The sequence below is a fragment of the Opisthorchis viverrini genome, assembly GCF_000715545.1.
Source record: "Opisthorchis viverrini unplaced genomic scaffold opera_v5_516, whole genome shotgun sequence".
Taxonomy (NCBI): Eukaryota; Metazoa; Platyhelminthes; class Trematoda; order Opisthorchiida; family Opisthorchiidae; genus Opisthorchis; species Opisthorchis viverrini.
In genome coordinates this window covers 211,292-224,971 of record NW_008752181.1, presented here as the reverse complement: position 1 = coordinate 224,971, position 13,680 = coordinate 211,292, and the positions used below count along the sequence as shown (strand labels likewise).

At 44.6% G+C, this 13,680-nt stretch overlaps 2 protein-coding genes across 2 annotated transcripts in view; one reads left to right on the top strand and one right to left on the bottom strand.

The window, feature by feature from the left end:
* Nucleotides 1–681: 681 nt before the first annotated feature.
* Nucleotides 682–13,680, bottom strand: part of T265_11553 (hypothetical protein) — a gene marked incomplete at both ends in the record, with an annotated part of 42,875 nt that continues 29,876 nt past the window's right edge. Inside the window, 2 exons of the mRNA XM_009178235.1 lie at nt 682–1,313; nt 6,776–7,171. Of these exons, the coding sequence (XP_009176499.1) occupies nt 933–1,313; nt 6,776–7,171 (777 nt within the window). The remainder of the gene's footprint in view (nt 1,314–6,775; nt 7,172–13,680) is intronic.
* T265_11554 (hypothetical protein) overlaps nt 11,175–13,680 on the top strand; it is a gene marked incomplete at both ends in the record, with an annotated part of 32,827 nt that continues 30,321 nt past the window's right edge. The window contains one exon of the mRNA XM_009178234.1: nt 11,175–11,283. Within this exon, the coding sequence (XP_009176498.1) occupies nt 11,175–11,283 (109 nt within the window). The remainder of the gene's footprint in view (nt 11,284–13,680) is intronic.

Genomic DNA, 13,680 nt, shown 5'->3' with positions numbered 1-13,680 from the left:
TTGTGTTTTGTCTTGTTGGCTCAAACAAAGAGAAAGCTTGCCAGAAAGGCAGTGCCCAAAGTGGGTTTAATGAAAACCTAATAACCCCTGTGCCAAATCTCTGGAGCAAGGTTACAAACTCATCAAAGCTCACTCAATCACTGAAAGTGGGTCAGTTCGTCTTACGAAGGGAGCCTGTGTGAATGTGTTCCGCTTGATGACCTCAAACCTAACGGGCTGACAAATTCAGATAGTCTTCTCCGTTAGATCTGCTGAATTGCCCACAGTTATAATGAGCAGGGGCATACCACCGTCCGACCGGTTCTATTAGGCCGTTACACAGGCAGTCTAGGTGTTGAACGCCGTCATGCTGTCGACAATGATGAGTCTAGGTTACAATGGTACCGCAATGACGTTCCAATGATGACGCTTCCCTCAGTTTGAACCCATGTGATATAGAACTGCCAAAAATTCGCCGCTATCCCATGCACCTTAAAAATTGTTTATGCATTTGAACAACATTGCAGAGTTCACTCCTAATGATAAGTCAACCGGTACATGCACACAGCAATGACTGGGGTGTGCTCAACGCAGCCCAGTCCGGACTTGGCCAATCAATGGAAGCCAACATTTTTGTTCATAAGAAAGTTCGTGGATATTCCCCCATGACATGCACGCATGAAAACGGGTGAGAATTGGCGACGAACTCAGAGCATTGGACATAAACACCCAAGCACATGAATCAATTTTCTTAACAGGCGGACTGAAAGATGGGTGGTGTTCAAATATCAGCGGGCGACGGTGCAAAAACGGTAGTGACTAGACACACTGCCACATAAGAAATGATTCTGCTTCGTATACACAGTAAGACAGACAGAGACAGAGAACACAGTATTGTTGTCTTGATTCACTAAGCTGTACATGGGGTAAGGAAAGCAAGTGTAAGTGAGTAATCAGTTTGAAAGCGTCAAACCGGACAAGTCACAAGAAAGGGATTTCTCAGAGTAATTACTTTTAAGTGGAGCGCACTGCACATAAGAAAGGGATCGAGCATTTATCTTAGATTCGGAAAAATTAGGAGACAACGCGTCCATCTCAAGATCCACGAACTGGGGAGCAACATTATCTACATTATGGTTATAAGTTGTATGGAACCTAGGAGCGCTCAGTCGTTGCGGTAATTCGTTTACATCTGATTGTGAACTAAATGAAACTGAAGATGACAAAGAGGTTGCGCCAGTTGATGACGAGGCGACAGACATTTCGGAAGTTGGATTGGACGAGGTCACAGCCAAACGGAATGCCCCCAATTCAGATTCAGCCTCGTGAACGTTCTGAGTGAGGGGAAAGAGGGAAATATAGTCATGAGAGTATTCGAGGGAGGTGCGGGAGTGGATGTGGATAGACCACAGAGCAAGACATTATGCTTCCCGCAAAAATGAAAGCTCAAATATAGATCATCGCAAGAATAACAAGCTTCCGGAATTACCACTTTTGGGCATGTCGCCAAAGTTGTAGAAAAAACATTCAACACCATTTCGGTGCCTAATTACCATGCCACCCGAAAGAAGCACGAGGGCTGGGATACTGCCAGGCTGCCCAAACCGAGGCAGGGAAAGTCGAGAGGCAGGGGTCGGGTTCGAACCACGGACCTTCTAGTCAGAAATTTCGCGCTCTAACCACTGAGTCACCTCGCCCCTAAGGTTGTAGAGAATATGATAACAGATATTTTTCGGATGAATTTGGGCATGATTGGTAGCAACGAAGCAACGATAGTTAGTAGTCTAACATTTCATTTGCACAGCGTCTGATGGAATACTAAATGTTTGTTTCTTTTGGCTAGTGGCATTTAGAATTTAAGTGAGTTCGTGATTTCACCGTCAATGGAAGTTGAAGCAAGGCGGCATCCAACAATGATGCCAGACAAAGCGGTGACATTTTGTGAATGTCCCATTGTCCTCGGTGCTTCGCACACTAACGTCCGGTTCCATCTTCGAGGTTGTGAGCAATTACATCGTTAGAGAAGCCACTCGTTCATCTAATTTGACCGTTTATTAGACACTAAATTAAATGTGCCCATCCAGACTGAAAAGACACTGACCCGTAGGGTGGTTTGGATAACGAGGGGAGAACACCACTACCAGTCACAGTGGAACTTTTTCTTGAGGCAGTTTGTTATCGCCAGAGGGGGACAGTAATTATCACGAAGAATAGCTTTATCACGGGAATACACTATGCATACGGTTTTCGACTAAGTTATTAAATTACAGTAATCACTATTATAGCGCCATAGACCCAAGAGACGTGTATTACTGCATACTGACATCTGATCAGTGACTGGCTAATTTAACACGACAGAATCATCGAAGCGAAGGGAATAGCCAGATCAAATAACAAATTAAAACATTTTCGTTCGAAATAAAATGACAGACGACAGCAAAAATGCAGCAAAAGTAAGTGTTCCTTCTTTTGAAATAACTTGTATGTGAAAACTCTTAAGATAGATCCTTTGAAACGTGAGAAAAAGAACCGTAAACGACATTTTATCCCGATTTGTATCAAAAACCTCAAAATACTAAACAAAACTATTTCCAATGCGCTGAAAAACAGTCCAAGAGTTGTTGGATGCAGAAATCCGTATGTGTTCTATGGCGTTAACAACTGAAAAAACAAGCTGACAGCAAAAGCTGTGGGCTTTGACAACAGCGCTACTACGCTACCGGCCAATTTCGACGAACAGGAAACATTAGACCTTGAAACATTTCATCCGAAAAGTTGGAGGACATGGATCATGACAAGTGAACATCACAAATCACTTTCACCAGTGTCAAAAGTAAACCATGCAACACACGTGGTGACAACGGCTTAATTATATCAAACGACAAATCGCTCTGATGAAGGGGCTGATTCGGGTTGTGTTACAAGAGAGTCGAAGAAACCTGAATAGCTTCTGTGCACAGAATGTGCGGTACTGTGCTCTGATAGACAGAGCATCACATGAAGCCAGCGGTTTCGAGTTTCAGTTGCGTAACAGTACGGTAGACGCCTGAGCAGGGTCAGCTAGGTAGTCTGTCTAGGAGATACGTTTGACAATGGGTGAACCCTAGTTCCGTTAGGCTGTTAGGTGTTTGGACTAGTTCTATCGCAATGACCGTAGCAACTGATTGGGAAGTAGCTAGGAGATCTTTTGAGAAAAGACATCGATCAGTTTTGCTCAGTTAGACATGACAGCAACTGCAAGTGACAAGCGAGACAGACTGGTCGCACAAACGCTGCAATCTAACTTGAAATAGGATTCTTCGAGTTGTCGAAACCAGGCGCAACTGAGCTGTTCCATAGTTGTGACCCAAATCGAACTGAAGCTAATGACCGATATTGCCTGCGATGTGATCGCCATTAAATTGCATACGCATCACTGTCTCCATCTTGCTAGCTGCAGAGGCAAGATTAGGCAGCGAGTTTAGATTTTCTACATAAAGTAGCGAACATTTCTACGTTGGTTACGTTGGCTAACAGTGCCTTTTCGGCAGACAATGCTTGAACGAACACTCGTCAATTTAATGAAGTGTATACATTCCGGGAGGTTCCCCGCAGATCTCAGCAGGTTAATCTCCAGGCAACATCTCCATCTCAACGTTAGACTGGCCAACTCCCATATTCATTCATGATATTCCTGTGCGGTTAGACAAGTTTATCGAGACCCAAAAGCGGTGTGCTGATATACTAGACCACTCTTCATTAAAGTGCCCATCAAGTTCGAAAACTTTGACGGAGAAACCACGGAGAAGACACTCCGGAAATTAACTAGGGTCCTACGTCAATAAGCTGACCCATCAACCTTTCCAACAAAGTGTATTGCGTCCATAATCTTTCTTCGACAGGGTTAGCCAAACGTCATTTAGAGATTTTTTCGTAAAGGAAACTACTTACGAGGTTGATAAAAACTCTTCGACAACCCACGATCGGTTTCGCCCTTCTCATTGCTGAGCTAAAATCCAAGATACCAACAAAGCAATTGGTCAAACCATAAGACGTATGTTCAGTCTGAGATGGCGCAAGTGGTAAGAACGCGAATTCACAGATCGGAAGCTCCGTGGTTCAAATCCGACCTCTCCCTCTCCACTTCCCTGTCTAGGCTTGGGCAACCTGGCAGTATCCCAGCCCTCGTGTTTTTCTTCGGGTGACATGGCTGCTAGGCACTGGAAGAGTGTTACAGCTGAACGATTTATTCTGACAGATTCCAATAAAGGGAACTGGTTCAGGGCCAAGTTGGTGAACATATCAGATAAGTTTCTACCGGCTACTGTTCGGTAGCACTGCTGTTTAATACTCAAATACTACCAAACCATGAAGAAGCAACAATCTAGGAACGATCTGGTTTCCCTCGAACAAGCGTAGGAATGATCACAACAGACAAAACAGATCACGTCTCAAAAACGGCCGGCATTCTCACTGACGAACAGGAAATTAAAGTAGGTACAACCCCGAAAAATACTGTTAGTAGAGAACTAGATGCGTAGAGACCCACACATATTGAAAAATGCATGGTGACCTGTTGCAGTAAAAACAATTTTAAACATGCAAAACTGTGCCTACATCATGTGCTTGGTCGGTGCTTATTGGATATTCTAGCTCCCATCCATGTTAACTCAACATTACTCGAAGGACTGTTTCAAAGTATGCCGAAAACCTGATGATCTGTGAGTAGGTTTCTGGAAGATATTTTCTACCGACGTTGATTCCCTATTTATTATCAGGGTCACTGCGCGAAACCGTTGACTACTTGTGTGACCACATCACCGTCAATCATGTCTCCGCTATTCCCATCGCGGTGCTTAAGGGTCTTATTCTCTTCGCCACAGAAAACAGTCGCATTGAATTTGAAGGAACTGTCTAAGGGGTAGTCTACTGGGTCCAACTCCAGCAGATATTTTTGTAGCAAAGATAGAGACTAAAGTTTGTTATACTGCTCCGCGTACATTCCGCACAAGAAACTGAACTGGAGGTAATCAATTATCAAACGCATCTTTAAGACAGGCCGCCTAGCTGGTCCTGCTCAAGTTTCACCAGACTCTCACGCAATCGGAACTCGAAACTGCTGGCCTCCTCAGAAGCAATGTTGACGAGAGCCCAGTATTCCAAATTGTGTGCACAGAAGCTGCTCGACTATCTTGAAACACGACATGAATCAGCCTCTTCTTCGGAGCAATTTGTCATTCGATGTAGTTAGGCCGTTGTCACTAAGTCCGTTACCTATGAATGTTGAATATTTTAATTGTGCGACTGAAGAAATTCATTTGAAACGTTGACATCTAATAGCTCATGTTTTCTTAGTGCTATGATGAAATTCTGATAAGTGTTTTCGCACCACTTATGAAGAGGGCATTGATAGCTTTGATAAATTGGCGTTCATCGGTATTTCGGAGGTGCAACAGAACCAGCTGGAATTTCACCTGACGTCATTAAGTTTGGATCTTGAAAAGATGGGGTTATGAACCACATGTAGCCGAACGTCCTACAGAAATGCACAGATGTGATCCACGATGGAAGCATGTGCAGCGGAAGCTGCCAATCGAATAGACAAATAAAGCTACGTCCATCAGATGAAACTCGATAAGGTAGGAATGTGCAGCGGAATGTTTTTTGGCAATATCCGCATTTTGTCTCCATAAATATTCGTCTCCATTTTTCACACTTGCACGATGGAACTTAAGACCAGGACAGAACATTTAACCGACAAGGATGGGCTGCCAAACACCAGACATCCATATATTGCATGAGATATTGTCACAAGCAAGACATGCTTTGATCAGTGCGAAATAAGCCATTGACCGAAAAGAGCGTTGTACGTTGTGAGTACGCGATCCAACATACTTCCAGTTTTTGTACATGACAACTTGAGCAAAGTGACCCATCCAAATGTCCCATGCTTAGTTAGTCCCAAGATCAACGACACCCGTACCACAGCAATTTCAAGGCCCGGCCAAATCGTGAAGTCCTATGAACAACTTCAATGACGGCAAAAAATACTTATGTGAGCATTTTGTGAGTGCTCTTGAACGGCCAGAAGACTGAGGTCGAGAACAGACGGCGAGTATGCATGAAAGTGCACCGTGAATGTGTCATAGTCTTGTTCACATACCTACGGATACTAAATAAGTTCAAGGGCCCAGTTCCCGCTCGGTCTGTGATGCTGCTGAATTCTCAATCCTATCTGGTGGAGAAATTTAGTGAACGTGAATTCTGCGTCTAAAAGACGCATAAATAAAGCACGCAAACACATCGAGTTTTAAATGATGGTCGAGTGTCTGTGTGGTGGATCCCGAAAAACCAAGCACCTGAAAAGCAAGACCACGGCTCATTTATTCGATATAACGGAAGGTTCTTAGGCTATGGAAGGATTATCTGGGAATGGGTCGAAGGCGAGGAGTTCGGGTGGACGGAATCTTGATGATACGTGAAGATGCAAGCGCATCACTGAATGAACCAAACTGTCCCGTTGGGCAAGTTAACATACAAGGGCACGCATACTGTTATAGGAAGGGTTAATGGTTGCGGATACTGCTCATACACACCATATATTATCAGCTACCATTCGACGTAGCACTATGGAGCGCACAGTTGTTGTGCACCCCGTTAGAAGCACGAGGCTTAAGCCATGTCATACAAAGCTGAACAGAGGATTAAAACCGAACGGCCCAGTCGGAATCTCGTGCCTTGAACTCTAAACTAAACTCTAAACCTAAAAAGCGGGTAAGGAATAGGTACGATACAGAAGCAACGAAAGGGAGCTCACCTGAATGAGGCCGGTGACGATTTCGACTGGGACCGTTTCGGAGTGGAGTGATACTAAGTTGGGTGAGGATAAATCAGGGGCAGATGAGAACTCAGAGGAGATGCGTGAAGGTGCGGCACTGCCAGCGTGTATGCAAACGGGACTGTGTACAGCCCGGCAATCTGGTTCGTTAATACACTCGAGCGAATCAGCACCCACACCCTGACCACGAACAAGTGGCGATGGACTTCCGTCATCATGAAGGAACCTGGAGTTTGTATCCAGATCCAGTGTTTTCCGTCGTCTGGTGTCGTGAAGAGATTCAGAAATTTGTTCCAATTTTAACATGGCTTCCGCATACAGGGACTTACACAAATTGACCCTATCAGCACAGCTTTCAACACGAAGTTTGGCCTCCTGCAAGAAAACAAACATGGTGAAATACGTACGTTAGTGATGGACCGTACCAGTTCGAATTCAACATGACAGGCGGACACAAAACAGAGAGTGACCAAGGACAATTGTTCTCCAGTCAATTATCTTGCAATAAATTACAGTGATCGACTCGAGAGACCTCACCGATAGTCCTATCAAAGCAGAAAGACCAAGGTTCCGAAAAACGCCAAAAAAATTAAAGTAATGCAGTGACAGGTGCATCAAAATGTTTTCCATCGTGATTAATATGTGCACTAGTGATTATGTATTGGTGCTTTCGGGGTACATAAAACCTCTTCGCATCGAACTTTGTCCTTTAGTGACCGATTTCCGTCAGTCCTGCTGCCTTATACAATTAAGTCACATTGCATTACGCTAGTGGATTTTTTTATCCCACCAACCTTGTTCAACCAAATCTGGCACACCTGTGATTAAACGTGTGGATTATGCATAGGCATACCATCGACAAAACGTGCAAGAACGAAGCTAAAGACAAGTGTTTGGGTGTGTATATTCGCCGCGGATGGACAAATATAAAGCATTCCATTCCATTAATGATAGATTCCGGCTACTGAAGACAAGCCTCCGTTCACCAAGTCGGCCAACTTAGAACTAGCAGTACAACAGACTGTTATAGTCAGAAACGCTGGATATCGGATACAGATGGTCAGATGATCCGACCCTTATCCTGGAAACGCAGCCTCAAACAGTATACATGCGAAAGGGTGCATAAAAGCAACAGAAGCATGCGAAGAATGATTGACTCAAGTGGAACATCAATCAGCAGAGCGAACTAGTGTAAAAGACACGTGCTCGGGAAAATGTGATTGGTCTCTTCTGCGTCTAACAAACAGTGAGGCGTTTCCTATAGGGAGATGGTATTTATGAGGGGTTTCCCAATGGGTACTTGTTTGAAACTGCGAGGCAATCATAATGGAAGTGGCGGTATCCGTATGGAAGAGGCTACAAAGGAAACGACTGTACAAGGAGTGGGACAGTTGACTGATAGGTCCATGGAGCCGCTGAGGAGTGGCTCTTCTATCCTGTTAGCATGGAACAACGATCCACCATCCAACACACGGCATCGACTGGTGGGGGAGTGCAGCAGGCAGTAGCTGACCGCTGTTGCAGGGAACCGAATTCGGGCACGCAAACTTAAATTTAACGACTAACATCGAACCCGGGGTGCGAGACCCATGATAGCGATTTCACAAAACCGCTATCCAAATCTTCCGTAACATTAGCAGTGACGATCAAGCGGGTTGACATGGCGGTAGCCAATTCCACAGAAACCGTATTTTCAAAGAACTGATCAATTTTTGTGTACAAGATAGGCACGACAGAGGGACAGCAGCATTGGTGGTTAGCCACAAGGGTTGTCCAATTCGTGCTCCAACTATTGGTAGCTCCAGTGAGTTTAGTGTCTGTTGATCGGGTGGCTGTTGATCTGTTCACCGAGCTTGGCAATTGGCTTGCAAACGTTTCGTCACCAAACGAGGAGACATCATCAGTACGCCAAGCCCGGCGAAGAGATCAACAACCAATAATTCGTGCTCACATGCCTTTCATCTGAACAGTCATTCCACCAATGGGTAATTAGTCCGATTAGTTTCACCTCTGATATAGACCGAACGAAATTATTCACGCCGGGGTAGGTCGAGGACCACGTAAACGAGTGAGCCCAAGCCCGGCAAGAGATCAACAACCAATAATTCGTGCTCACATGCCTTTCATCTGAACAGTCATTCCACCAATGGGTAATTAGTCCGATTAGTTTCACCTCTGATATAGACCGAACGAAATTATTCACGCCGGGGTAGGACGAGGATTACGTAAACGAGTGAGCTGGACAAGGAGTAATGTTCTCGTTGTCAAAATCGGCTTTTGTGACCATTCGCATTGAAGTCCCCTAATCCACACTAGAAAAAATTGCGTATTGTCCAAGCTGATTGCGGGATTTGCACTCAAGTGGAAATCACGTGGCAAGCAGAAAGCGAATACATAAATAGGACTAGCAATAGAACTTCACTGCTTGAGCGCACACTCAACCAAGAAAAATAGGATGATAGTTGTGAAAACATAACAGGAAAATTCTCTCCCTGATTTGGTTGCTTACTCGACATTAGAGACTACCGCCAACCTAAGTAGTCATTCTCTAGGGCAACATCTAGCTTGAGTTGCAGAAATCATCCTGGAAGATAACTTTGGTATGGCTGATTCACACACGGCTGTTATGTACTCCGGACTGGATATCTCCCCTTGATTAACCACGGACACTTACTCGGTCGCATGTTCGGGAGAATCGCCGCAACTCTCAAGTACCTGAGATTTTCAGCGGGTTCAATCTGTTTTGGTAAGCACTGGGCCATACTGCTTAACAAATCAAAACCCGTTGAGAAGAAAATTCTGGCAGTTCATTTCACAGTCTTTTTATCTTCGAATTTAGCAAACCAGATGCCTGAATTGAACGCAACAGTAGTCGACGCGACAAGTCTGACTTTTAAGTGAAGCTCATCGGAATGATCTACGCATGTCAGTCCATGAAAATACATAACAGCAACCAGCTTGTGGGTTTGATGTCTCAAGTAGCAGAATTTACAGTGGCGAACCGATTGATCAACAATGCACCTTGAAACGCATACAACAGAATGCTGATTCATCGTCCGCGCTGTAAAGGCATACGGTGGAACTAGTTCCGTCTTGAATCAGCAATAGTTTGCTCAAAACCATGCCTGAAGCCAACACACAAAATGTTGTATACAGATCGCAACAGATCAACTGAAAGCATGAACAGTGAGAGCACGACAGAAGACCTTCTTACAACGTAAAACCATGTTCAATAGACCAGATCAGTAGACAAGAGGTAACACATCTTATGGGCACTCGCAAGGTTAACCCAACTATTTCTATTTACACATACCAAATGTAGCTGATCATCAACTGGATAGTTAAATTTAAACGCCAGAAGCTCTAAATTTAAAGGATCCATGGGCGGACGACAAACGAATTAGTGACTCATTGAGAGCTGAAGAGTAGCCCTTCGTCGGGAAGACCGCACAACTGACGTTGATTGATAACAAAGCTGTTGTTAACTCATCAGAGGAGTGGTCCATTTTCGAATTCTCCTATTAGGAAGGCTATTGTGGTCCTATTTCACAAGCATATCCGATCCCTCGTTGGTGCGTGCGTTGCCAATCTATCCAGATGTGCATAAATCAAGAGACTGTGGTCCATCCAGCCTGAATGGGCCAATCAGTAAAAAGCCAGTTCGTTCGTAGCGGAATTTTGAAGTTTTAAAAAACAGTTCATCCATGCTGAAGGGCCTAGAGGCATTGCAGGGCTGTTTCATGTGGTTTCACGAACCTTTAGGGGGTTTGAATACACAACCTTCCTGTGAGGCGTGACGGACATAAGCACTAGGTGAAACGCACCTGACTTTTGACGTATCGCTAGTCACCCAAAATGAGCGCGTCCTGTAAACCAGCCACCATCAATACACCAACTGTTTAGGAAGCAGACGAGAATTGCACCTGGGGCGAGCACTTGACCGGGAGGTCCACGGTCTAAACTCTATCTAAGTATTTAGATCGCTCCTGTGTAGGTAACCTGGCAGGAAACGAGGAATCGTTCCGCTTTGTGTTAGGAAGGTCGGGTTACCAAAAGGGTGCATGAATCTATACTCAACGGAACGCAAGTTTACGCCTACAGTGAGACAGTGAACGATAGCGATGGAGAGCCTGAGATATCTTCGGGTTTTAGTAACAGCATTACTGATCGAGGTGAGTTTGCAACAAGGTGATTAGGACACCGGTTCGTTTACTGAGTAGGTATTCTGACTGAATGTCATTAACTTCAGAAAGTGTCCGACTTAATTCAGTATACAAATAAGGGTCAAACTAGCGGCAACAAGGATTGAGATGATGGTTAAACGAAAGATGAGTTAGTTCAGTTTTTCTGCTGGAAGGATGCGAATGAGACTTAACAGATGGTCGACGATGTAGAAGACTGTGATGGTAAAGTGATGTCGCTGGAGATGCCGCAGCCAGTTTCCACGTCGGATACCAGTCGCAACAGCATAGTGCGTCCCACGTCCGGTGCGTTATTCCAAAGGAAGGCCTAACATTAGCTAAGGTTATTTCATGTTGGTTCCGCGAGATTAGAAATGAAATTTATAACTTTTACGAGATTCCAACCACCAAGTCGAAATGTCCCGGTGTCACAAAACCTCCCAACAAATACCTGGATGCAAAATTCGTACACTGAACTTTCTTGTCGTCGGAGACCAGGAGTGTGACTAATGGTATGAAGCAATATTTATGTCACCACAGTGATTGCTTGTAGTTAGTCCATTGAGACATCTCCAACTGATCAATTCTTTCCTAGAGGAGATCACACTCCGCAGCATACGACTTCTAAAGAGTACTTTCAGAGGGGGCGATTCTGATACACTTTTGCGGATCCGACGAGACCACCTGAGGGGACCGACAAAAAGCATACTATTTTACTGTATCCCCCTACTAAAAAGACAGAGCTATACACTAGTTTCCCTACCGACACAACCACGGGTGGTCTCTTGAGGTGTGAACAGTTGTATCTCGGAGGGAGTCAACAAACTGTTTAAGAACTCTTCGGACCTCCATATAAATACAGTTTTTGGCGGTATCGTGAGAAGCTTGCTATCTGAGTGACGAAAAACATCAGACCCACTGGTCCGATCGGGCCATCGAATCGCAGAAAATGTTCACGTACAATTTAAGCCAGAATTACAGAAAAGCGAAGTTTACTGGCCAACGACAGACAATGTGAGAAGTAGAACATAAGGTTGACGGAAACTCGGGGACAGCGCCTACCTGGTGAGCTCCGAGAAGGGCGAAACCGGTCTTGGTGTCGAAGAGTTTTCAGCAACCTTGTGAGTAGTTTCCTTTATGAAGATGTGAGGCTTACTTTGCTGCACACACAGTTGTCCACCTCTGGAGAGATCATCAACAAGTCAATCAAGACAAGGCAGCTCACATCTACCTTAAAATGGGCCCATGCAGGAAATGGTTGATTTAGGTTACCTGCACCGTTGTTTTGCTGTGCTTCCCTGAAGGATATTCATCTTGTTTGGGGTGAGAAACTTTGAAGCAACAACGATGCAGTTCTGAGAACGGAGGAGTGGGCTACTAGAACCTGATTTCGTTTGATTCATGCAGGTGGATTTTGCGTGCCTCTGTGAACAGTTTCAGTGAGGCGACACTTATTCTGAAGTAGCTGCGGTACAGCACGGCCCACCCAGTTAACTAACTTAGTCACGTCGAAGCTATAGCTTTTGAACCCATAAGAACCATTCTTCGAGAAAGTGGTACTTTTATGATCAGTTTCCATGGAAGACACTGACTACAGCATATATGGGCTCGCACGCTTCACGCCTGGGTGCACTGTGATTAATTCTGAATTACTGTAAGCACGTCTGTTGATTCGGTTCCGTTTGACACTCGAGGACCGTGTATGTGTTCACGCTGATTAGGATATTGTAGCCTATGACAAGAGACAGTACGAGATAGAAAAGGTGCAGGAGGAAATAAACCACGACTACAGTCAGATAGGCATCATCTCGATGTTGTAGGCGCATTTGTGTAAGGTGTCTATTCTGCCTGCTGTAATCCGAAGTAAACAAACGTAGTGCAGTGGTCGTGTTCGTATGGTAACCTCTTAATTCGGTGGGAGAAAGTTCCGACCTGCGCAATGCATTTTGGGGGAAGGAAAATGTGACTCAGTATCGAGTTTCCGGTGTCAATTCACATAGTGGTTGTACATAATGGCTTTATGATGGGAATATCCTAACTTCTTTTGCGATGGTGGACCATAGATGTCGTCGTTCTACCCTAAGTTTTATGACTGAGCGGCACAATACTACTACTGCCTTAGTTTAAGTGTTTCATTGTGCTATTAATAACACAATATTGTTTGCTGCGAGAGATGCTCCCTGAGAAAGACCTCCCTAACTAGTTGAGTCTAGTTAGACAGTTCGTGGTGAGTGGGCTTCTCTCGTGAGTGTGTGCTACTGTCCGGTTTACACATATCATTTAGACGTGCCGCTTTATAGCATAAAAACCGAAGCCCCGTTTGGAGTGAGTAGCTGATGGCACATTCACAGGCACTATGCGACAGGAATGTGCGGGGGAGTTATCCTTATGATGTCAATTTGTGGTGACGTTGAAGAACCATGAACGGTCCGGAAAATGATGAAAACAGTCGTACGATTTTGTATTGACAAAACTGTGACGTCGAAAGATATGGTAATTCCAAAACCTGACCTACAACCAGTGGTGATTAACAATACAACGTATCATTTGCACAATGGTCCTGGAAAAACAAGGTTCCCAAGAAAAAAGCTCAAGTTTTTATGACCTCGTTGCAAGTCGCCGTTTGCATGTGAGGCTGCGAAGTATGAAAAAAATTAATACGATTATGGGTGCACACCCATAATCTAGCGATTTTTTAGGTGT